This window comes from Mus caroli, chromosome 19, assembly GCF_900094665.2.
Source record: "Mus caroli chromosome 19, CAROLI_EIJ_v1.1, whole genome shotgun sequence".
Lineage (NCBI taxonomy): Eukaryota > Metazoa > Chordata > Mammalia > Rodentia > Muridae > Mus > Mus caroli.
In genome coordinates, this window is record NC_034588.1 from 7,437,989 (window position 1) to 7,459,725 (window position 21,737).

Here is a 21,737-nt window from a genome sequence, read left to right on the forward strand (position 1 = left end):
TCCTTTACCCCGGAAATGGGAAGCTATGGCCACCAGCCTCTCAACATTTACTTGACCTGGTACATTTTCAGCTCTTTAAGGTACAAACTCAAGGTATGCAGCAGCACCCAGAACACCCTGTGAAGCTACCAGATGTCTTTCAAAGATAGCTCAATGTCACCTCTTCTGGGAAGCCTGCCCTGGTTGCCTCCTTCCTTGGTCCTCCTAGACTATGTTCCCTCCCTATTCCTGGGGACCCATCACTCTGAGGTGTCTTCACCTGTGCACACTCAGGTGGAGCCACGCTTATCTCAAGCACCCATGGAGTTGAGGCAAGCTTCCACCCCTTGGAGTTGCCCCACCAGTTTGATCATCTGTCTTCACAAACCATACGTTCTAGGTTTCTCTTTGCTAAGCCACAAAGCCAAAGGGAGGAAGCCCACATCTTAGCACAGAGACATTGGCTACGGCTGCCAGGAGGCCAGAGAACACAAACAAGTCAGCCTGGAAAAAAAAAAACACATCTATGCTAAAAAAAAAAGTTCTATCTTGGTAGAAATCAAAGACTTGAGGTTGAGGTCCTAGAACATCACCTTCCCCACCCTGACAGAGGGGAAGTAGATGTAATCTGGAATTTGGCAAACTAGCGACAGAAGTTTAGCTGGATGGCTGATGGGCTGGTTATGACCCTTTAATAAGTCTCCAGTTCCTCTTCTGAACCAGAGCTTTCTTCCTTCTGTCTGAGACAAGGTTATCTCATTACCTGGAGCTGGATCAAACAGGCTAGGCTAGCTGTCCACGGAGCCCAAGGAATCTGCCTGTCTCCACCTCCATCTTGCTACCACTGGAATTGCAAGTGTGGGCCACCATGCCTGACACATTCTGGCCTTTGTGCCTTAACTTCTGAGATCTCTCCCCTGCCAAGTAGTGAGGATTAAATGACATGATCTATGTGAGGCCCAATTCCTAATGTCTGCTGACTAACAATTCTGTGCTCAGGAAGCCGTGTGACCAGGCTGAAATGGGCCCTGGACAATGGGCCTGGATAGGCCGGGCTGAGAGTCAAATACCTAGCTGGCCCTGGGTCTGTGTGAATCGGGCAGGGCTTGGGCTGGGTTGCAGGGCTCCTCTGCGGGTGCGACTTTGGAGATTGAAGCTGGGGCTGTTCTTGGTCTTGCTCTGCCCTCCAGGAAAGGGGACCACAGGACTGGCCAGAGGTTCCAGGCTCTTGGGATGCTTGGAATAGCTGATGCCATTAGCTGAGATGCCCCAGGATTTGGCTTTGATGTTGGTGACTGGCAGTGGGGCCATCTGGCCAGGGCCTACGGACAGAAGCAAGGATAGCTAAGAAAAAGGAAGCCAGCTGCCTCCTGTCCCAGATTTCTGTGAGCCTTCATGTGTTTTCTGGTTCCTGTGGGGGTGACGTCCCAAACTTCTTCAGAAAGAAGTCCCTCCTGCCTTCTCTCTGGGGCCTTTCTCTGGATAAAAATAATACCAAACACCCCTGCCTACCCTGGCCCAACCCCCAAAACATCCATACCTGAGTGCTTGGGGTTAGAGCTGGGGCTTGGAGTAGGAGTTAGAGTGGGACCAAGGGCAGGATCTGTAGCAGGACTGGAGACGGGAGGAGAGCAGCAGACAATCGGGCAGGGCTGGCTGGAGCACAGGTCCAAGGCACGGAGAGCTGGACCCGAGGCTGAATTGGTAACTGAGGAAGCCAGAAGCTCGATGAGCTGAGGAGGACACTGGAGCCGCACACCCAGCCACCGGCCCCACCCTATCCCTCCAGACACACACCCAGCAGCAAAGAGGGCTGTGTGCTTGGTAGTCCGGTGGTCATGGAGGACTGTCGGAGCTGTGTGGTCCCGAAGCTCTGGCTGGACCTGCTAAGAAAGGGTGGGCTGAGCTCAGAGGCACTGAGGGAGCCTTGGAGTTGGGACTGGGAGTCCCAGAGAAGCAGGGCTGGGCAGGAGCTGGTGGAGAGGAGGAATGTGGTACAAAGGCAGGAAGAAGGGTATAGCAGGAGGTGGGGAGGGATGCTTGGTTAGACATACCATGGGCACATAGCCTCACTCCCCCCAGGGTGCTGGGGCCGAAGCAGGGCCAGAAGACAGGAAGTAGACACAGCAAGAGAACTAGGAGACAACAGAAAGACCAGGAGGGAAACAGATACAGGGGAGGAGAGAGAAAAAGACACAGTCAGAGGTAACCCCAGGAGCTGGGGTGTGACAGTGACAGAGCCAAAGATCCTGCTCTGGTCTTCCTTCCCTGCACTGCCCTCCTTCCTACAAGGGTCCTCCAGACAGATACTGAAGGAATACTGAGCAGGCCCAGAAGGGGCCTGTAGGAAGCACCCACCATCCAGGAGACCCACCACCACCACCTCAACAGGCCATAAGTCTAAGACTGAACCCCATTAGAGAGCAAGCTTCCCTGGTTCCTCTGACCCAAGCCACCCTCCATCAGTCCCACCCACCGGGCCTGAGGGCTTAACAATAGCGCCATCTCCATGGACATACCCATCAGCATCCACCAGGTCCTCTTCAGAGCGCAGGCTCAGCACATACAGTGTGGACATAGACACCACGCTGGGAGCCACAGAAAAGTGTCACTGTCTGAATGCAAGCCACCACCCAACACTGTTTCTCTACGGCAGGCTCTGTGGCCTTCCCAGACCCTGGAGGGGGAGACAGACTAGGCAGCCCACTTTCCCTGATCTCAGCTGCTTGATCCCCAGCTCATTTTCCTCCCCCAACTCCAGAGCCTGGACCCCAGGCACATCTGACTCACTGGGTAGCTCTCTTTTCTAAAGCAGCCTCCCCAGAACCTGAGAGGACAAGTCACCTGAAGGCCATGACCACCACCAGAGCTATGATAGTTCCCTGCAGAAAACGCTGACTGATGCAGGCCTGGTCTGGGACCGCTGGCGATGACTGGGGACCAAGAGGAAAGAAAGAACACAGCAGAAGATGGTGGATGGACTTAGGATGCGTACTTCCTTGCTCAATCCCCACCCCACCCCCATCCCCATGGTCTGAAGGAGAGGAAGCAGAAGAGGGCTGGAAGGGCTACAAGGTCAAGAGGGGAGAAGGGAAGGGTTAGAGCTGGAGTCGGTGAGGTTGGGGTGGTGCAAGCTGGGAAAGGAACGCCAGGCGAGACCAGGAAGCCTCACCTTATTGGCCAGTTTAGGGGGCCTCTTTTTGTGGGGGACACTGCCTGCCCGGCTAAACTGGCTCCCTGCATGGCTGCAGTAAGAGGACAAGGATCAGGATGCTTTCTAGAAGGAGGTCTCTCCTGCCCCACCTCCCTCCTTCATCCCACCCACCGCTTTCTTCCCCTCCCCTAGTCCCCGCCTGCCTGGCGCCCGCACCTGAAAGCGCCTGAGCTGCCAGTTGACTTGAGGCTGTCAAGGCGCCGTAGCTTGGCCAGCTTGTGGCTCCATCGCTCCAACTCATCAATGCGAGTCTCTAGGTTGTCTGTCAGTTTGCATAACTCCTTCACAGCCCCCACATTCTCCATGAAGATTCGCTCCTGTCCCAGGCAACAACAGCCTTAGGGCACCATTGATCGGCCCAAGAAGCTTCCAAGCTACAGTGTGGATCATCGGATCGGGGCAGGAGCAGAATCCCCATTCTCCACAGCCAACGGAGGCCCTAGAAATAGTCCTGCCTGAGGGTGGCCTCTGCTCTAGCTAAATTCTGGTTCACACGGCATATCTGCTGCCTCCAGTCTAGGCTAAGTGTATACCTACACAGCCTTGCCTCCCTCAAGTCAGAGCTCCATCCCTTGGACCTACTCCCTTGAGTAGGTTAAAATATGTCACGTGATGTTTCTAAGTACATGTATACTAGGTTTGTGTCACTAAATACAAATGTCACCTTCATAATAAACCACATCTTTGAGCCTTGAGACAATAAGGTGACACATCTTGCTACCCTTTTTTAATTGATGGGGGTAGGAGAGCAACCTCAGTCGGATTTGCCTTGCCCTGTCCCAGGCAGCCTCCAGTAGTTAGCTTGCCTCTCCATCTTCAACACTGGCCTCCTCCTGCATGGTGGGGAGGGATTCTTGGAGGTACTAGGAGGAAAGCTGTCCCTTCTTCCATCTACCAGCCAGGACCACCAGCTGGCCAGGCCCTCTGACCCAGAGCCTCATTCTGTTCCCCATAACTGACCTTGTTCACTACAAGGAAGTTCTCTATGGTTTTCCCATTGGCAAAGACTACATCCCCTGTGTCCTTCACAGCTTCAGGCAGGATCTCCTTCACTTCCTGGGCGATGACACCTGGGGAGGGACAAGCCAGGGGTGTGTGGTTGGGGGTCCTGCTCATAGCTTTTTGGAGAAGTGCCTGAGAATTGAGTTTTAAGGAGCCCTGGAGTAGGACTTTCTCAGATAACCGTTCATAGCTTAGAAGTTCCCAGGCTCAAGATGTGGGATGTGTTGGATGGGTAGGTTCCTAGGGGAATCTCAGAAGAGGGAGATGGGATTCTAAGAGGATGCAGAATCTCTAAATGCTGTATGATAAAGACGAGGCCAAGCAACTCTTAGGCTGTCCGGGGATAGGGATTCAAGGACGTGGGAAGCAATGATATCCCAATAGCAGAGGTACAGGACCCCAAAGGGTCAATATTTCAGAGGGTGGAGCTCCAGGTCAATGCAGGAATATCTAGGAACAGATTCCAGGAGACAGGACAGACTGGCCAGAGCTTAGGGACACAGGGACATCTCTACCTGTCTCCGGTGCAGTGGCTTCAATGCCCGCGCTAGCAGCGAACTCAGGCTTGTATCTGTAGTGTACCAGCCGCATCCGAGAGATCCTCTTCAGCTGCTCGGTGGTGTCCACCTACCAGGGGATAGGGCCAAGACTGAACCCTCCTCCCCTCCTGCAGTCACGCAGGGCAGGCCTCAAGGGCCGCAGTGCGGAAGGGAGACCCTGATCCAGAAGCACAAAGCCAGCCTCCCCACCCCTACCCCAGTGTCCTGGTCCTTCCCAGCGGTCCTACTCATCACCCACAGCACTGTCCCTCAGCCAGGACCTTGTACCTACCTCCTGCACGTGCTCCTTGGCCCGCAGATCGGAAGGGTGCATCAGAGACCCCATAACCTTCACGTTGCCGTGGACAACCAATGCCTCATCTGGCCGGTCGGTGTTGATGCCCACACGGCCATGGTGGAAGACCGTATCTGGCAGCTGCGCCCGTTGCCACAGCACGTCACTGTCACTTTCAAACTGGCCTGGGTTAGAGGCCTGCAGCAAGTTGGGTCTGGATCAGTCTTGGGGGTAGGGCAAACTTTAGGGCCCTGAGAAAAGGGGAAATCCCAGGAACACCTCGGCCAGTCAAGTCTCCTTACCCCACCATATCCAATAAACTGTCCATTGTGACAACCCTGAGTCACCTGTGGGGCCCAGGAGGCTACTAGGTGTGATCCACCTTCGAGCTTTACAGGGAAGAAGGCCCTGAGGCCTAGACAGGATGACAAAGCCCAAGGCCATGCAGCCACTGTCCAGCAAGAGCTGCACAGCAACCCAACCCCGTTCCACAGTATTTATCCTGTAGCTCTTTCTTCCAGCTTGGGGGAGGGGGAGGACACTGCCTCTAGGGAGAAACGACTCTTACCCGCACAATGATACGCTCTGAGATCTGGGCTGCCAGTGTGTAGTTCTGGTTCTGGGCATGTGCCTGGAGGGCCACCACCAGCATGAAATACCTGAGATACACCGGGGACTCAGTAACATTTAGAGGTGTCCCTAGCCATCCTCCCTGGCCCAGATGTCGGGGTACCTAGCCCCACTCTGTCATCACACCCCCAGGACTTGGAGAAACATGAGCCTCCACTAGGGGGCAGAATTCCTCCCTGGGTCCACCATTAGGAGCCCCAGAACTGTTTCTGAGCTCAAAAGCCAGTCTTCTGTGCCTGAGTCCCTAAATCTGCCAAATATTTTGAACCTCAGGTTCCTCCTCTGGGAAGTAGGCCATCTGTGGACTTGGGACTGGCATGCTCCCCGGAGGCCCCTTTTTGACCCCACTCCTCAGAATGGGGGAGGGAGGGGTCCTGGGGCCAGGTCGGCCTGCTCACCTCTGGTCAGGGTTGGGCTTGCCCTTCTTGCGCATGTTGTTGGCAGTGGTCTCGCTGAAATGGAGCCGCCCCACGGTCACCTTTGTGACCTGCTCAGGGGGAAGATTGACCCTACAGAGAATGGGCAGAGTGCTCAGGAAGCTGCCAGGAGCTGTGCTGCAGAGCAACTGCAGGCAAAGGGCACTGTGGGTGCCTGCCTGTCTCCCTGTCTCCCAAACCAGTTAGTTCTAAGGTGGGCCCTTCCAGGCACCACCCCACAGCTCTGGATACTCACGTGACGGGGTTGAAGGGCCTCTTGCTTCTGTCTGACTGTGACTGCTCAATGTTGATAGACTGGTTCAGGGCCTCTAGCTAGAGAGGAATGGGCCGAGGGCACCTCAGGATAAGGTTCCCCACCCAGTCTTCCTCCTTCACCCCCTCACCCTGTTCCACAGCATAATTCTACCTCACTTCCTCACAAACTCACGGGGCCTCCACATCCACACCCACACTCACAAGGGCATACACATAGCCTTTGCTGAGCTCACAGTTCATTGCTTCCCCTACTTCTGCATGGTGACTGTGGTCACCTCCATGACGGCCTCACATCACAGTATCATCTGACTCCCTAATTTCTCCATATATGCCCACATTTTCCAATTAGCCTATGACTATACCCATACCTACACACTCTTCTCACTTGCAGCCAGTCTACACACACACACACACACACACACACACACACACACACACACGAGTGTACCTCAGAAGACAGTCTCACATACCCACATCCTCTCATCTCTTCAGAAACACTGGCTAAGCCATGCCAACATGTGAGGCCCATTCTGTGAAGAAATCAGACAGACCTGGCCTTGTCCCCAGGGAGCTCCTGAGCTCCCGAGGCTGTGCTATGAATTCCCTCAGTCACAAAGGGCCTCAGGGCAGGTTTCTCAGAGGGGCATCAGAATGGAGTCAGACAAGAGAAATGGGATTGGACCCTAGGAGGGCATCTCAAGGATTGCAAATGTGGGACACAGCACACACAGGATTGTCGTGGATGGCTGGATTTCTAAGGCCCCTGTGGGTGCAACTTCGAGGGCATGGTGGCTTTGCTGGGAAGACACTGGAGTCTTGAGAGGGCAGGGTGTTCTGAACCACATGTGTTATGGGGGTTGGGGGCAGATAGAAGCTGATTGAACATTCAGACATGGGGTGGGGGTGACTCTGGCCGAGGAGAGGAGGCAAGGGCTAGTCCAGAGCCTCTAGACAGAGCCAAATGTATGCCAAGCTGAGGGTAGGAGGGCCTTTAGATATCTAGCTTGAGAAGCCAGGATCCTGTGGTGGGGCAGTGGAGAGGAACGGTAGCAGGGAGTGTGGTTTGGGTCTGAGAGCTGAGGCATCTCAGCTGAGAGGGCCAGGAGATGACGGCTCCGGGATTGGAGACAAAGACTTGGGGCGTGAGGTAGAGGGGGAAGCAGCACATAGGAAGGTGCTGAGGTCTGAATAACCCCACATCTAGGTGGCAGGCACTAGAAGAGGAAGAAGGGTAGGGCAGCCGTGGAACACAGCTGTGGGGTGTTCCCTCATGACTCGTGTCTTGGAGTTTCCTGGACCTCCTGCTCTCCCTTCCAAGGCTAACCCTGAACTTGCCTTCACACCATGCAGCTTCAGATAGAAGCAGTCCAGGGGCTTGAGGCCTTCTGGTGTCTTGACGTACTTGGGCTCCCCCAGCATGCCGATGTACACAGTCACCTGGAAGTGGTTCTTCTTCTGGCACACAAAAGCATCGTCGCCCACAGAAAAGTTGAAGCCCTTGTCAGCGTCCACACGATAGGTGAGCATAGGCCTGAAAGTGGGAAGGGGGAAGGGATGGAGACTCACCGGTAGTCCCCCAGGCTGAAGATGGAATATTGTTTCCTTCTACATTACTTATGCTGTACCCCCCAAGATCCCCCAAACCAGCAAGGGGTCAATATCTATTCCAAGTATGGACACTAAGCCTATAAGAGGAGCAACACAGGTTTTCCCCTATGTGCCTGGGGCCTCCCATTGTTCTGTGCTGGGATGAAGGAAGGAAGCAAGACAAGAAGACCCACAAGAAGTGAGGGGACTCCAGAGGAGGAGGGCCTTTGCCATTCTTTAGTACCCTTAACCACTTCCCACAACACTCCTTGAAGCCCCCTCCCTCGTGGGAGATGGGAAGAGAGGACCTGCATCTGTAGAGTCTCACTGTGTCTGACAGCTGGTTGCCATGGAAACGGTGGAACCAGGAGCCAGCTCTGCCTTGGGCCCACCCTGACCCAACCTGGCCCACCTCCTTGCTCAAGCCCCCCCAAACCCCGCCCAGTGCCCTCATTCTGACTCCCCCCAACTGCCCCAGAGACAGGGGAGTACTTCTGGTTTCTGACCTCCCCCTCAGGAACAGCTGAAGCTTGCCATCTGTCACTGAGACAGTGTCTGGAGCCTTTCGGGCACCTCCAGGGGCAGTAAAGAGAGCACTTGTTGACTTATGACTCTGTCTCATTCTCCCCTGGGCCACCATGCATTAATTAGAGTTACTCCTTGGGTCACCAGGTATTAAAGGTACCCTGCTGGGTCACCATGCATTAGAGGTACCCCGTCGAGTACACCCACAGAAAGCTAGAAAGGGAGAATGCTTCCCCACTCAAGAGCAAGTTCCAAGGGAAGGTCTGGTCTCATTCATGCTTCCCTTACAGGGCCCACCCATCTGTCTGACCTAAGAAAGTACCAGAAAATTCCTGGGTCACACTGCAGATCCCTGCTGCTAGCTCTCTGGCTTTGGGGCCTAAGTGGGGAAATAGCAAGATGCCCAAGGATTATGGAGGTGTGAATAGAGGGATCTCTCTCCAGACCAATAGGGACTGGATCCCATAAATGCTCTCTTCATCCCTTCAGCTGCGACCACAACTGGGCATCCCACCCCATCCCGCCCTGGGAGCTACTGGATAGACATTCCACAGCTCAGGGCACCCACTTCAGGTTGCCTGTCTTAGCCACTCTCCCGATGAGAGGGCCCCAGCCTCAGTCACCTAGCTCATTCTTGGTTAAGTCCGAAGTACACTGGGGGAAGTCACCCTGAGACACCCAGTGGCCTTCTAGGGGAGAAAGGGGAGTGAGTGGTCCCCACTAGGCTTTTGGGACCTGGGAAGCTAGATCCATGCGATACTGAGGAAGGACCAGGAACAGCCTGGGCAGCCACACCCCCAGCTTCCCTGCCCCTCATCCCTCCACAGGGAGGGGGCTGCTTTAAGGGTCCAGCTTATGCTAAACTTCAGGCTACCTTCCTGGAATGTAGGAGAACGTGAAGGAGGGGCCAAAAAACATGCCTCCGCCCACTTCTTCCTGACTTGGCTCCCACACCCCTCCCTGGAAGATACCACTACTTTAAGAGAGACTTAGGCTGACCAGAGGCCTCAAAGTCTGAACCCTGGGCCTGATCCTTCCCTGAACTTGTTGATTCTTCTGTCAAACGGGATTCTTTTCTACCCAGACTCCTTCCAGGCCCTGACCCAGGAGCTCAGTGGGGTCCTGAGCTGTCCCCAGATGAGGTGGCTAGGTGGCACAGGTCACTCACAGCTCCTTGTAGTTAGCGTCATACAGGGTCGCCCACTTGTTCTGCTGATGCGGCTGCCATTTGATGGATTGGTAGTTGGGGTCCAAATAGGAGCCACTGAGGCTGTCACTGTCCTGTAGGAGGCCTGGAGGGAAGGAACACTGGTGAGATCTAGGCCCAGGGCTCCAGTCCCCAGCATCAAAAGTCAGTCAGTCACCTACCTGGGGAGGGTGCACCTGGCGGGTGCCAGGGTGGAGTCTGGGCTCGGGCAATGCTGAGGGGCAAGGATCCAGGGCCAGGTGACAGTGGGCCTTGAGGAGGCCATGGAGGGGATGGGGCTCTGGCAGGGTGTGGGGGCAGGGCTGTGACAGTCCCAGGTTCCTGCTTGATCATTCCGTTCAGCATCTGGGCATTGAGGGTGTTGGGGGGTGATTCAGAATGCTTCCTCTTCTTAGAGGGGTGTGGAGGGAGCCTGGGGGTTGGGGCAGAGGTGAATGACATGAGAGATGGTTTTCTCTCCCTGAGCCCTCTTCTCCTATGCAGTGCGCACCCCTCTCCCTCAGGTACCTCCCCATACTCTACCCTGTCACTCAGCGTTCCCATTCTTTTGTCTTTGCCACAGTCTTACCCCTGTGGAGGTGGGCAGGGGTCACACTTGATTAGCATGTGCCTCTGCAGAGCATTGTGTTACCCAGGGCATCCTGCAACTGTCATTCTTAGAAATCTAAGGATTTCACGGAGCTGGAGAGATGCCTCAGTGGTTAAGAGCACTGACTGCTCTTCCAAGGGTCCTGAGTTCAATTCCCAGCAACCACATGGTGGCTCACAACCATCTGTAATGGGATCTGATGCCCTCTTCTGGTGTGTCCGAAGACAGCAATAGTGTGCTCATATACATAAAATAAACAAAATCTTTTTTAAAAACAACAACAAACAAACAAACTCTAAGGATTTCAATAAGTGGGCAGAAAAGCATTGCAGTCTGTGTTAAGTTCCAGGTTCAAGTCTTGGCTCTGCCTTTACCTCATCCATTACCTGGGAAACCGATTTTTCTTTCTTAGAACTTCAGTTTACCCATCTGTGAATGAGGTAGCTGCCACCAATCAGCTATGGCTATAGGCCCTTAAAGCATCGTTCCTGTAGGACCTCTGTTTTTCCCTCGGGTCACTCCCCCTACCATGACCTGACTCCCACCCCACCTTCCTTCCAAGGAGGCTCTACCCAAGCCTTACTCAGCTCCATGCTGTTGCAGCAGCTGGTGTAGCACCTGGGTCTGCTGGGTGTGGTGGAGCTCGGGGGGCACCAGACCCGGCCCCATGGCAGCATAAGGGGGTACAGGGGGCTCAGCCTTCATGTAGAGGTCCCGTTGCAGGACAGGGTAGTGAGGTGGGGGAGGCGGCGGTGGTGGGCCTGGCAGGTGGGCTGGAGGTGGGGGCGGGTGCTCCAGGCGGGAAGAAACTCCCACGTGGCATAGAGTCTCCGGGGTTATGGTGCGCAGAAGATGGGGGTCTGAGGAAGAGATGGGGAACAGGAGTAAGAGACCCGCCTTCCCCAATCTCCCTAGGCACAGTCTCCTGATTCCGTGCACTCCTGAGTCACGCCAGAGGCTGGGTGGAGAGACGGGGCAGCCAGCTAGTGCCTGAACAGTGAAGCAAGGCTCTGGGAGAGAGGCTCCCCTGCCCTAGAGCCAGTTCTCTTCCCTAGGCTGTTTGGGCGAAGCCCCTCAGAAGATTCCCCAGTGTCTAACTTCTTTGAAGCCTGAAGAGTGTCCCGCCCGGAGACCCCAGCCCAGTCCCCCACCCTGCCTCCTCCCTCCAGCAGCTCCCAGTTCCAGGGGCCAGTCCTCCAGCCTGAGGGGGCTGCAGCTCTCTCTTTGTTCCTCAGGAAGCATTCCAGGGATGTTTTGGTAGGATAAACAGAACTCTTGACCCCTCTTCAGTGTGCCCACGATCATTCTACTCGTGGCCACATGGGGGCCACGGGGCCCCTCGGCACCCTGTAAAGGTGGGCCCAGCGGCCGTCTTCCTCAGCTGTCCACTTACCGCCAAAGGGCGCGTCCATGATGGCGCAGGGGGGCCAGACGGTGGCATCACCAGCAGGGACACTTATTCTGAAGCAGGACCGGGCTCCCCACCCGCCCATTGGGGAACAATAGCCAGCGCCGAGGAATATTTGACCAGCGATAATCTGATCCGTTGGGCAGCCGCTGGCCCCCTCCCTCCCTCCTCCCTTTCTCCCTGATAAGGCTGCACCAACCATTTGCCCAAACCCAGAGGGGGAGGGTGTCGCTGCCCGCTGGACTCACCATTCACCTGCTGAGGGGAGTAGGCCTCAGAGCCTGAGTCTGGGGGCGAGTCTGGCAGTGTGCTGCAGGGGGCCGGAGGAGGGAAAAGGTTGGGCCAGCGGCTGAACCCCCCAGGTCCAACCCTCAGGCCAGGCAGCTCCTCTGGTGGGCAAGGTTGCAAAGACACCACCTCCCCCATCCCATGCCAGAGACTGAGGCCATTGGGATCTTCTCACATCTACCCCAGGGTATCTCTGCCCACCTATTCTAGAACTCTGGCAGGATCCAGGGTTTAATTGTGGGTGAAGGACTTCAAGATCCTGCCCTGGATCTCCAGACCTAATAATGGTTATTTGTGGGCCAGTGGCCAGGTCTCTGGTAGTGGCGCTGGGATTGGAAAAACCTCCTTCCATAGAACAAGGAGCTAGGCATCCACCTCTCTTGGGCACCCACCAAAGCTTCCAGCTTCCTGGAAGTCCTAGGACTTGGGGGCTGGGTCTGAGGAGGTTCAGTGGGTCACCAGGAGCTGCCTTGCCAGAGGCAGGTGTGGACTGGGCAGGGAGCCAGTATTTCTGGGCCTGGGCTCTTTTTTTTTTCTTGCAAGTTTTATTTTATCAGTGGTTCGGGCAAAAGAACAAACTCAAGCCCAGAGGTCAACACGTCCTGTACAAAACATGTACTTGCCCAGAGGGAGAGACTGTGGCTGTCCAGAGACCCAACTTTTGGTCATCTCTCATCTCCACATCTAGAGAGGCTCCCCTCTACTATGCCAGGGACCACCAGAAAGGCTCAGGGTCATCATGGACACATTCCTTCTCTGACCGCAGAATTATACTACATCCCCGGACAAGTTGGCCACTTCTTTCCCACCTCCACCCCTACTTGTGAAGGCCTCACCACATCTCTGAAATTGGTTCAGGACCCTTAATATGGTGCATACAATGTACCCCAAGGTACTCAGGAGACTCAAGACTGAGGACCACAAGTTCAAGGCCTACTTGGGCTAGTCAGTAAAATAAGGTTTCAAAAAGTGAAAAGAAGGGAGGCTGGAGAGATGGCTCAGCAGTCAAGAGCACAAAACACTCTTCCAGAGGACCTGGGTTCAAGTCCCAGCATGCACATGGCAGCTCACAACTGTGTGTAACTCTAAGATCTGACACCCTCACACAAGCATACGTGCAGGAAAAACACCAGTGCACATAAAATAAAAATAAATTAATAAAAATAAACACACCCACACACACAGGGAAAAAAGGAACCCAGGATATAGTGTGGTGGTTGAGCATTTGCCCAGCGTACATGAAGAGATCTTGGGTGGCCCTAAGTCTAAGTCAGTGGTGATGTACACCTTTAATCCCAGCATTTGGGACATAGAGAAAGATCTCTCTAGGTTTGAGACCAGCCTGGTCTACAGACTGAGTTCCAAGACAGCCAGGGCTACACAGAGAAACCCTGTCTCAAAAAAAAAAAAAAAAAAAAGCGGACCCTAAAACAAAGTTATCTAAGGGTAATATGGAAAAGCAGACAGGATAGGACCTCCGACCCATTACTATGGCCTCAGTCCCTGGGCTGACCCAGCTCTGTCCCACTCCAAGTCCATCTCCCACCTGCTCCCGGCCCTCCTCTCCTAACAGTGTTCTTGGGATCCTCCAATAGGTCAAGGTCTCACACACCCTCTAGTCCCAGCCCACATGACCCTGCATTGTTTCATCTTCTCACTGGTTATTTCCTGTTTGGAGTGGATTATTTTACTTTGTATAGTGCTAGAGAATCTAGATCCTTGCACACTCTAGAAAGTACTTTACCACTGAGCAGCACCCTTAGCCCTGTGATACATCTATACTTCTCTCGCCACCCATGATGGAGGAGGGCATGTGTCTGTCTTGTTTTATCACTTAGAACAAAGCCTAAACCAGGATACCTAGACTCCGGACAAGTCCTACCAGGGCCACCTGGAGCAAATTCAGAGAAGGCCAAGGAAGGAGCTCACTTGTGCCTGCTAAACCTAAGCTATTTCCCCTCCACCCTCGGTAGCTTGACTTTTAGAGACACCCTCAAGCAGCCAAGGCTTGCCCCTGGCACTGTGTACCTGGCCTCTAGTATGGTCACCGTAAGCCAGGTACTTAGGGGTCCCTGATCACAATGTTGAGTATCTACCCAAAACCTCCTCTCTGCTTTCTCCCACTTAATTTCCACCATGAATGTGGGGCTCATTTTACAGGTGAGGAAATGCAGCCTGTGGCAGAGGTCATGCATCACCAAGCTCAGAGGCCAACAAATGGGAGAACCAGACTGCTAGGCACTGCATCAGCTATGCATCCTGTAGCTTTTTTGTACCTAAAGACAAGACCTCTCTCTGCCCTGCTTCACTGAGGTCTGTGGAGAGCCTGGTGAACCCTGGCTCTGGGTATTTCCCCTGGAGCATGTGCTGGAACCATGATTCTCAACCTGTGGGTCCTGACCCTTTTAGGGATCAAATGACCTTTTCATAGATAGCCTTCATATCGCATATCTACATTAAAATTCATAACAGTACCAAGATTACAGTTATGAAGTAGCAGCAAAAATAATTATAGTTGGGAGGGGAGGGTCACCATAACATGGAAAACGGTATTAAAAGGTCATATTGGGAAGGTTGAGAACCACAGGGTTTGGAGGCTGACTAGGCTATGGCTGCAGGTGGTCAAAGCCAGACTCGGGATCAGCCCTGGCCCAGGACATCGGTGTGGTCTTGGGGAGATGAAGGAGCCTGGCAGGAAGAAGCCTCCTCAGGATGTAACTGACCTTGGCTCCACAAGGCAAGGCCATACCTGAGGTACAGTCAACTCTCTGGATACAGAAATTGCCAGCTAGATGTTCCATAGGTACATGGGGCACGGGAGTGTGCTTGAACGCAGTGAGTGTGCATACATGAGGTGGGGTTCCTGTGAGTGGCAGTTGGGGGTCCCAAACCTCTCTTCTTCTGTCCCTATGTTGCTTTGAGACTTTTGGAGCACTACCCTATCACAGTCCTCCTCTGAACCCTGATCATCACTGCCTCAGAACAAAACACAGAAACCTCTGTCAGCCCTGGTGTCACCCCTATCTGAACCTCCCCAAGGGAGTCTGTCATTTAAGCCCTTTCCCACTGAGTTCAGGGGCCAACATCTGCTGGACATTGAACGCTGTGCCCCTAAATCCTGTCCCCACCCACTCCCTGCCCCCACTCACCCTGGGGCATAGGGAGCCTTTGGCTCTGCTTTGATGGGAGGCCCAGAGCCCCCCAGGAAGGGCTTAGGGGCGGTGCCCATGCCGTTGTTGTTGTTGCAGTTGAGTGGGGTGCCGTAGGTCGGGGGTGGGAGGGGGCCATGGCGCCCAGGGGATGGTCCGCTCCCAGGGGGGCTCAGATGGTGGAGCCCGCTGGAGCCGGGAATGGCCGGTGGCCCGTGGGGGAAGGAGGCAGTGCTGGCTGGTGCAGAGATCTCAGGGAAGCAGCTGTGGGGAATGGAGGAGCTCAGCCCCCAGGTCCCCAGCCTGAGGGGAAGTTCCGTCCCCTCCCTCGGGGAACTGCCCAGAGGTCTCGGATGAGGTGACTCACAGATCAGAGGCGTCCTCTTTGCCAATGTACTCCTCCAGGATACTGGTGTCTATATTGGAGGGCTCCAGGGCACCACTGATGTCATGGCCTGAAAAGCAGAGGCAACTGGGCTTGAAACAGCTCCCTGAAGACCCCAGGCCTAGGGCCCACCACCCTTCCTCAGGCTAGGCTCTCTGAAACCTTTCACCTAGCTCCCCTCTTTGCATGGCCCTTCACAGTCCACTCTTCCAATGCCTCTCCAAAAATAACATCTGTCCACAAACCTCAAGGACACGCCCAATTTCCCAGGCAGTCAATAGCCCCATGTATGGGTTTGGGGGCAAGAGAAGCCACTCTTGTCCTTTCTTTATCTATATGACAGGATCATCTCCCTCCCCCTCATCTGTCCTTCTATCTTACAGAAGAGTGCTCCAAGAAGCAAGCAAGGTCATACCACCCTAGGATGGACCCTCTCAGACCCAGAATGTCTTTCCTGCCCTGAAGACCCAGCCTTGAGCACACAGAAAGAAGCATGAGGCCTGGCTATGCAAAACATACATCCTGGGGCTCAGGAATCAAGGAATCACCGAACCCCAGGCACCAGCTCCAGGGAGATCCTGAGAGCAAGATCCGCAGTGTCAGCAAGGCCCATCTCTGGTGGCTAGGCCGGCCGCCTCTGTGATGGAGATGGGGTGCTCAGCCCCAACACTCCAGAGGAAACAGAGGATGAGGGAGGCTCAGTTTGTCCTGCCTCATACAGGAAGGAGCTCTGCTCCTCCACCCCTCACCTGCTACCTACCCTGCTTGCTATCCTCTCCTGGGCCCTTCCCAGGGGCCTCAGCCCCTGAGGGGGAAGGACAAAGAAAAGGCAGCCCAGGGCTCCTGATCATGGTAAGAAAGGAGAGGAGGTGGCGATGGCTTTTCCTCTCCCAGGGTCACCTTGTGGAGCAAGGAGGGGGGTAGCCAGAGGGGGAAGCGATAAGGGGGCTGACGTGAGAGATGCGTCAACCCTGATAATGGAGGACACCCCACCCACACTGCAGATTCAGGCTGGCCAGCTCCACTGAGGCAGGAAGGACCCTCTAGACTCCAGTCTAAAGCCTTAAATCCTGGGTTGGCACCTGAGTCACCCAACTCAGCCATTCCTGCTGTGTGACCTGAAGCCATCCCCTCCTTGGGCCTCAGTATCCTTCTTAGGAAAGTGGGGGAGGGGTGAACAGCTGTTTCATGGGGCAACTGTGATGGCTTCGCAAAGCTGCAAAGACATAGATCGTGCTCAGCACACAGTGGGAGCCGTCCAAATGGAGGGGCTGTTTTTACCTCCATTACCCCAGCACCTTGGGGTCTCCGAGCCCCCAGCCCAGGCCCCTCCCTGGCCCCAGTCTGGCATTTGAAGAATGCTGAGCCCCGCTGAGGTGATTAATGAATTAATGAGCATGAGCGGCTAAGCCTTCCTAGGAGTCACACGCTGCTGGTGCTCCGTGATGACCCCCCACCCAGGCTCACTCCAGCTGAGAACAGAGGGCACCCACCCACCATGCATGGTTTTGCTGGCCATGCTCTGTGGGGCTGTACATGGTCAATCTGTCTGCCCAAGTTCCAACCCCACCTCACCCATTCCTGATAGCCACAGATCCCAATAACTGAGGACCTACTGTGTGCCACACTCATCACCCAGTTTGCTATATATGAGGCATCCTGTCAACTTCACACACACTGTGTCACTAAATCCTACCAACCCATCGTACGAGAAAAATGACATTGTTGGTGATGGTAGGTTATAAAGAAGTGCCTAGCAGTCCTTCTGAACTCACACCATGCTGGTGACAATGATGGAGACTCTTGACGAACTGCATTTCACCGCTCAACCATTCCCATGAACTACTATTGTTCAAAAACCCCACTCCTCACTCCAAAGCCACACGGGAAAACGAGTCAATCTGCTCCCAGGGAGAAAGGTGTAGTTGCTGCTTCTGTGTCTTCCCCTAGCCTGGTCCCTGCCCCACAGCATTGCTAAAGATTTCTGAGGAAGACAGGAGGAGGGCCTAGAGCCCCACCCCCACACTGCCCCAGCTGCTGAAGCTGCAGGTTTTTGAGACTGAACTTGGCACCTTGGGTGAGTGATGGGCTGATGCGGTCATGGGCTGCTGTTTATAACCATCCTCGCCCCTCCTCTTGGGCTCCTCCTTCCCTGGCCAGGAGCACTCCTAATCGCCCCTAATCCTGCTGTCCACCTCCCCCGGGGGATGGGGCCTTCAGGCCCAGGCATCCTGGGAGACCCTAACAAGAACCAGATGTGGCTAGGGGAGGAGGGACCCTCTCGTGCCAGGGTCCAGGAGGACGGAGGGGGGAGGAGGAGGCTGATGGCAGAGTGAGGTGGGTCTAGGGCTCTGGAGGGGGGAGAAGCTGAGGGTTCCTGAGGCATGCAGGACCCCCACCTGCACCTCCTTCTCCCCACAAGCCTTGTCTTCTCCCCACACTGCCCAGACTCCATGCAGGGGTCCAGAACTACAATAGAGGATCTGTGTCATGGAGGCTTGCAGGAGCCTGGGGATCTTGAGGCTGAAGCAGGGCTCCTTCTAACCCCCAGGGGGGGTCCAGGAGAGGGCACAACCCTCAAGGTACACTATAGGAGTGCTGCCCATTGCCCCACTGCCAAAAGATCCGAGGAGCACTAGATCCCAATGAGGAGAGCCTGCAAGTCTGCAGACAGGATCGGAATCTCCTCTCTAATCCTCAAGACCCCCTGGACAGTGAGCCCTGGCCTGTCACTGGCCAAGGAGCGGTACCCTAGTGTCACCGATCAGAATCTCTCCTCCTCCTCCTCTCCAAACCCTCCAACAAATTTGCCCAGCAAATGGTAAACCCAGGGCTCCTCCTGACAGTGTCTGCCTTCGGCTTCCCCTCAGCCTCCTCCCCTGTGGGGCTCTCTCTGGAGCCCAGCTCCCACTTCCTTCCTGTAAGGGACAAACATGCCACCCACAGGGACTTTGCATATGCTGTTGCCTCTAGAGAAAGCTAATTCCCATTCTTCTGCAAATTTCTATTAACCCAAGTGAACTCCTGACTCTTCCTTTGTCCTCTAGTACAATCACGATCACGTTAGGCTGTCTACCTTCTCTTCTGGCTGGCTCACACCTCGCTGGGGAAGGTGAGTGAGTGCCCACATTCCGACCTCCACATTCTAAAGAGCATCTCTCCTATGAAGCAGATGCCCTCGACTGTACCAGAGAGACTACAGCTGAGAGTGGGGACTATTAGAGTTCCAGGACAGGGACTGGGCTAGGGCTCCCTGATCATAAGGATCCCATGATCAATAACTACAGAATAAATGAATGAGCAAGATGATGAGCCAGGGACTTGGGCAGGCCCATGAAGGACCTACAGGCCAGGGTTAGACAGAGCCTCTCCAGGTCCCACACTGTCCTGAAGAGGCGCCCCCAGGGGCACCACACTAATTAGATCCTTTATTACCTGCTTGAAACAAGAACCAGACTCGAAGAGGCAGTTGCTTCCCAGGCAGGCCAGGGTCCAGGCTGTGGGAAAACTGTTCCCTCTTTTCTCCTTCTTTTAAGACCACTCATCAAGGGGACCAGAACACTCAAGCCAGGTGCAGTAGGCAGTGACCCAGGTGGTCCCTCCACCCTGGACCCCTCCCCGTCCCTGTCCCCCTTCTCATCCCCCACCCCCCACAGCTGTGGCTGCTGGCTGAGTCTAGGCCATTGTCCTGGCGGGTGGGGAGGGTGGAGACACAACACAGTGGGAGTCTTGTACCCTGCCTACCCCCTCCCCTGCCCGTCAATGGAGTACTTGTCAATTCATACCCCAAACATGGCGGAAATCCCGTCAGCCACGTGGCCATGGACAGGGTGGGCTGATCTGAACTCAGGGTGGCCAGGGCACCAGGGCTGAAGGCCCAGAGTGTCCACCTCAGGTGTCTGAATCTAAGGGTACCTTGGCTCCACCAGTGGCGAGTTGTCTGTCGGATGCTTGTCACCTTGGCATCAGTGTGATCCTCTGAGAGGCCTGGCTGCCAACATGGGCCTCTGCTTAATTGCAGAGTGACTCCTTGAACTTGCAGACCTTCAGCATCTTTCTCCACGGAGTGTACATGGTAGCGCCTCAGAAAGCTATCCCTCGGTCAACATAGCATCCTGTTCTTCCATTTCAAGTGTCCCCACTCCATCCCTGCCCTCCTGCCTCTGCTCAGGTAGTGCAGCTTTCCTGGTGCCTTTGAGCTCTTCTGTACCTTTGAGTTTCTGAAGGCCCCTGCCCGCCCCTAAGTCCCTCCACGTATGTGACCAGTACTACTCAATTTCTCCAGCACATGCCAGTAGGGATGCCTTCTGTGCCTCCATCCCAGCCTGCCTGGACAGTCACCCAGCCACAGAGGACCTCCAATGCTATGGTCGGTCTCCCAGGGTGAAGTAGCTTCTCCAGCACACGCCAGTAGGGATGCCTTCTGTGCCTCCATCCTAGCCTGCATGGACAGAGGACCTCCAATGCTATGGTCGGTCTCCCAGGGTGAACTACGCTCCAAGCTACGCTCAGTCCACATAGCAGTAAGGCACAGTGGGTTGTCACAGTTCTCTGACCTAGACTATCTTCATTGATACCCAAAGCTGCTTGCTGGCCCTGTTCAAGCTTCCAGTCGCAACCTGGGCCATCTCAATGGAATGCCTGCAGCTTGGATGTGCACGCAGCTCTGCACTGATGTATCAGGTTCTCAGTCAGTTTGGGTCCAGCAGCCACACCTGAGAGCAATGCAGCTCTGGTCCTAACAAACCCTCAAGCCTAAGTCACGACTGTCTGTGACCCTCCCAGTTGTTCACCAAAGACTCAGAAGAGGCTCCAAGGCCTGATCCACAACACCAAATAAGTGGGTGTGGTGGAGTATGCCTGTAAATCTAGCCCTCAGAAGTAGAGGCAAGAGAATCACAAGTTCAAGGCCATCCTCAGGAACATACTAAGTTTGAGACCAGCCTGAGCTACAGGAGACCCTGTATCAATGATGTGTGTGTATGTGTGTGTGTGTGTGTATGGATTACCTTGTCAGTTGACTTTGTCCCTTAGAATGTCAAACGCACATGGCGGGAGGTACATGTCTCTTGTCTCTGAACACTAGCACTGCGCTCGACTCGCAGTCGGTGCTTGAGGAAATCTTCCTGAATAAATGAAGGAGCCCCTGTAGTACGTACATGCAGTGTATGCTGCCAGTCTGTTGGGAGTGCACTCCCAAGGGACCTGCTGGTGTGTTAGCACAAATCATCAGGAGGACTTGATAGACAGCCAAGCTCCCCACGCTACAGAATCCTCCCACGGTATTCGTGGCAGGTCCACCCTGGTTCCCATGAGAAAGGGTCAAAGACACCAGGTGGGGGCTCTCTGTGCCTGTGGAGTCAGAGCTTTGTGCCCCCCAAAGTAAAGAGCAACTCTCTTAGAACTGTGTATGGGTTTCCTAGGAACCTGCTGCAGATCGGTTGGCCTCAGGAACATCTTGGTGTTGAGCTCAGACTCAGTTATCCTGAGTGCAAGGTGATACTGTGTGGGGACCAGGGGAGGATGCAGCTATAGCCCAAGGGTAGCTGAGAGTCTGAATCCCCTGGAAGAGCTGTCTCTGAAGGCAGGTTGTGGGTGATATGGGGGACTTTTCTGTTGCTGGTATGGAATTGGGAGGGAACCCAGGCTGGACTTACGACTTTGGTGGGGCAGCACATGCATGCCAGCTAGGTAAACACTCTACCAACCATGCTACATCCCCAGCCCTTTTGCTGCCATTTCAAGGGTGCAAGGCAGTAGTAACAAACACCCAGGGGCTTTCCTCTTCTGCCCCTCTTCCCTTCTCTCCCTTCCACTTGGTACTCCTTGGGTCTCCCTGTTGACACACTGTAGCCTGAATCATTCAAATGAGGGCTGTGCGCTCCAGAAAGACCAAGGTCTGGATGATATCTTTCATGGCTCTCGGCAGGCCAGGCCCCTCAGTATGCAATGAGATCCCCTTCCCTACCTACCCCAGAAGGGCTCCAAAGGTGGCCAGAATCCCACTCCTGCTTCTGTGGCTACCTGCATGAACATGGTACATCATCCCCTCAGCTCCTCCCTCTTGGAAAGAGGCTGTACAAACTATCTTCCCAGGGCACATGTGGAGAATACTCTAGCCAGGATGCTCTACGCACAAAGATCAAGACTGGCCGCCGGGCGTGGTGGCGCACGCCTTTGATCCCAGCACTCGGGAGGCAGAGGCAGGCGGATTTCTGAGTTCGAGGCCAGCCTGGTCTACAAAGTGA

At 54.7% G+C, this 21,737-nt stretch overlaps 1 protein-coding gene across 6 annotated transcripts in view; it reads right to left on the reverse strand.

Moving 5' to 3' along the window:
* The window catches only part of Myrf (myelin regulatory factor), a 32,281-nt gene that overhangs the window by 5,022 nt on the left and 5,522 nt on the right, over positions 1-21,737 (reverse strand). For 2 of the 6 annotated variants that reach the window (XM_029472593.1, XM_021151952.2), the window contains exons 2-22: positions 15,472-15,559; positions 15,105-15,368; positions 11,916-11,977; positions 10,843-11,119; positions 9,832-10,082; positions 9,632-9,755; positions 7,687-7,882; positions 6,332-6,408; positions 6,058-6,168; positions 5,598-5,688; positions 5,027-5,227; positions 4,711-4,822; positions 4,154-4,263; positions 3,350-3,510; positions 3,152-3,224; positions 2,824-2,912; positions 2,499-2,567; positions 2,034-2,114; positions 1,777-1,865; positions 1,520-1,687; positions 1,050-1,301 (exon numbers count right to left, since the gene is read on the reverse strand). In XM_029472593.1, the coding sequence (XP_029328453.1) occupies positions 1,050-1,301; positions 1,520-1,687; positions 1,777-1,865; positions 2,034-2,114; positions 2,499-2,567; positions 2,824-2,912; positions 3,152-3,224; positions 3,350-3,510; positions 4,154-4,263; positions 4,711-4,822; positions 5,027-5,227; positions 5,598-5,688; positions 6,058-6,168; positions 6,332-6,408; positions 7,687-7,882; positions 9,632-9,755; positions 9,832-10,082; positions 10,843-11,119; positions 11,916-11,977; positions 15,105-15,368; positions 15,472-15,559 (2,946 nt within the window). The remainder of the gene's footprint in view (positions 1-1,049; positions 1,302-1,519; positions 1,688-1,776; positions 1,866-2,033; positions 2,115-2,498; positions 2,568-2,823; positions 2,913-3,151; positions 3,225-3,349; positions 3,511-4,153; positions 4,264-4,710; positions 4,823-5,026; positions 5,228-5,597; positions 5,689-6,057; positions 6,169-6,331; positions 6,409-7,686; positions 7,883-9,631; positions 9,756-9,831; positions 10,083-10,842; positions 11,120-11,915; positions 11,978-15,104; positions 15,369-15,471; positions 15,560-21,737) is intronic. The other 4 variants (XM_029472592.1, XM_021151948.1, XM_021151949.2 and 1 more) reach the window with 4 other exon arrangements.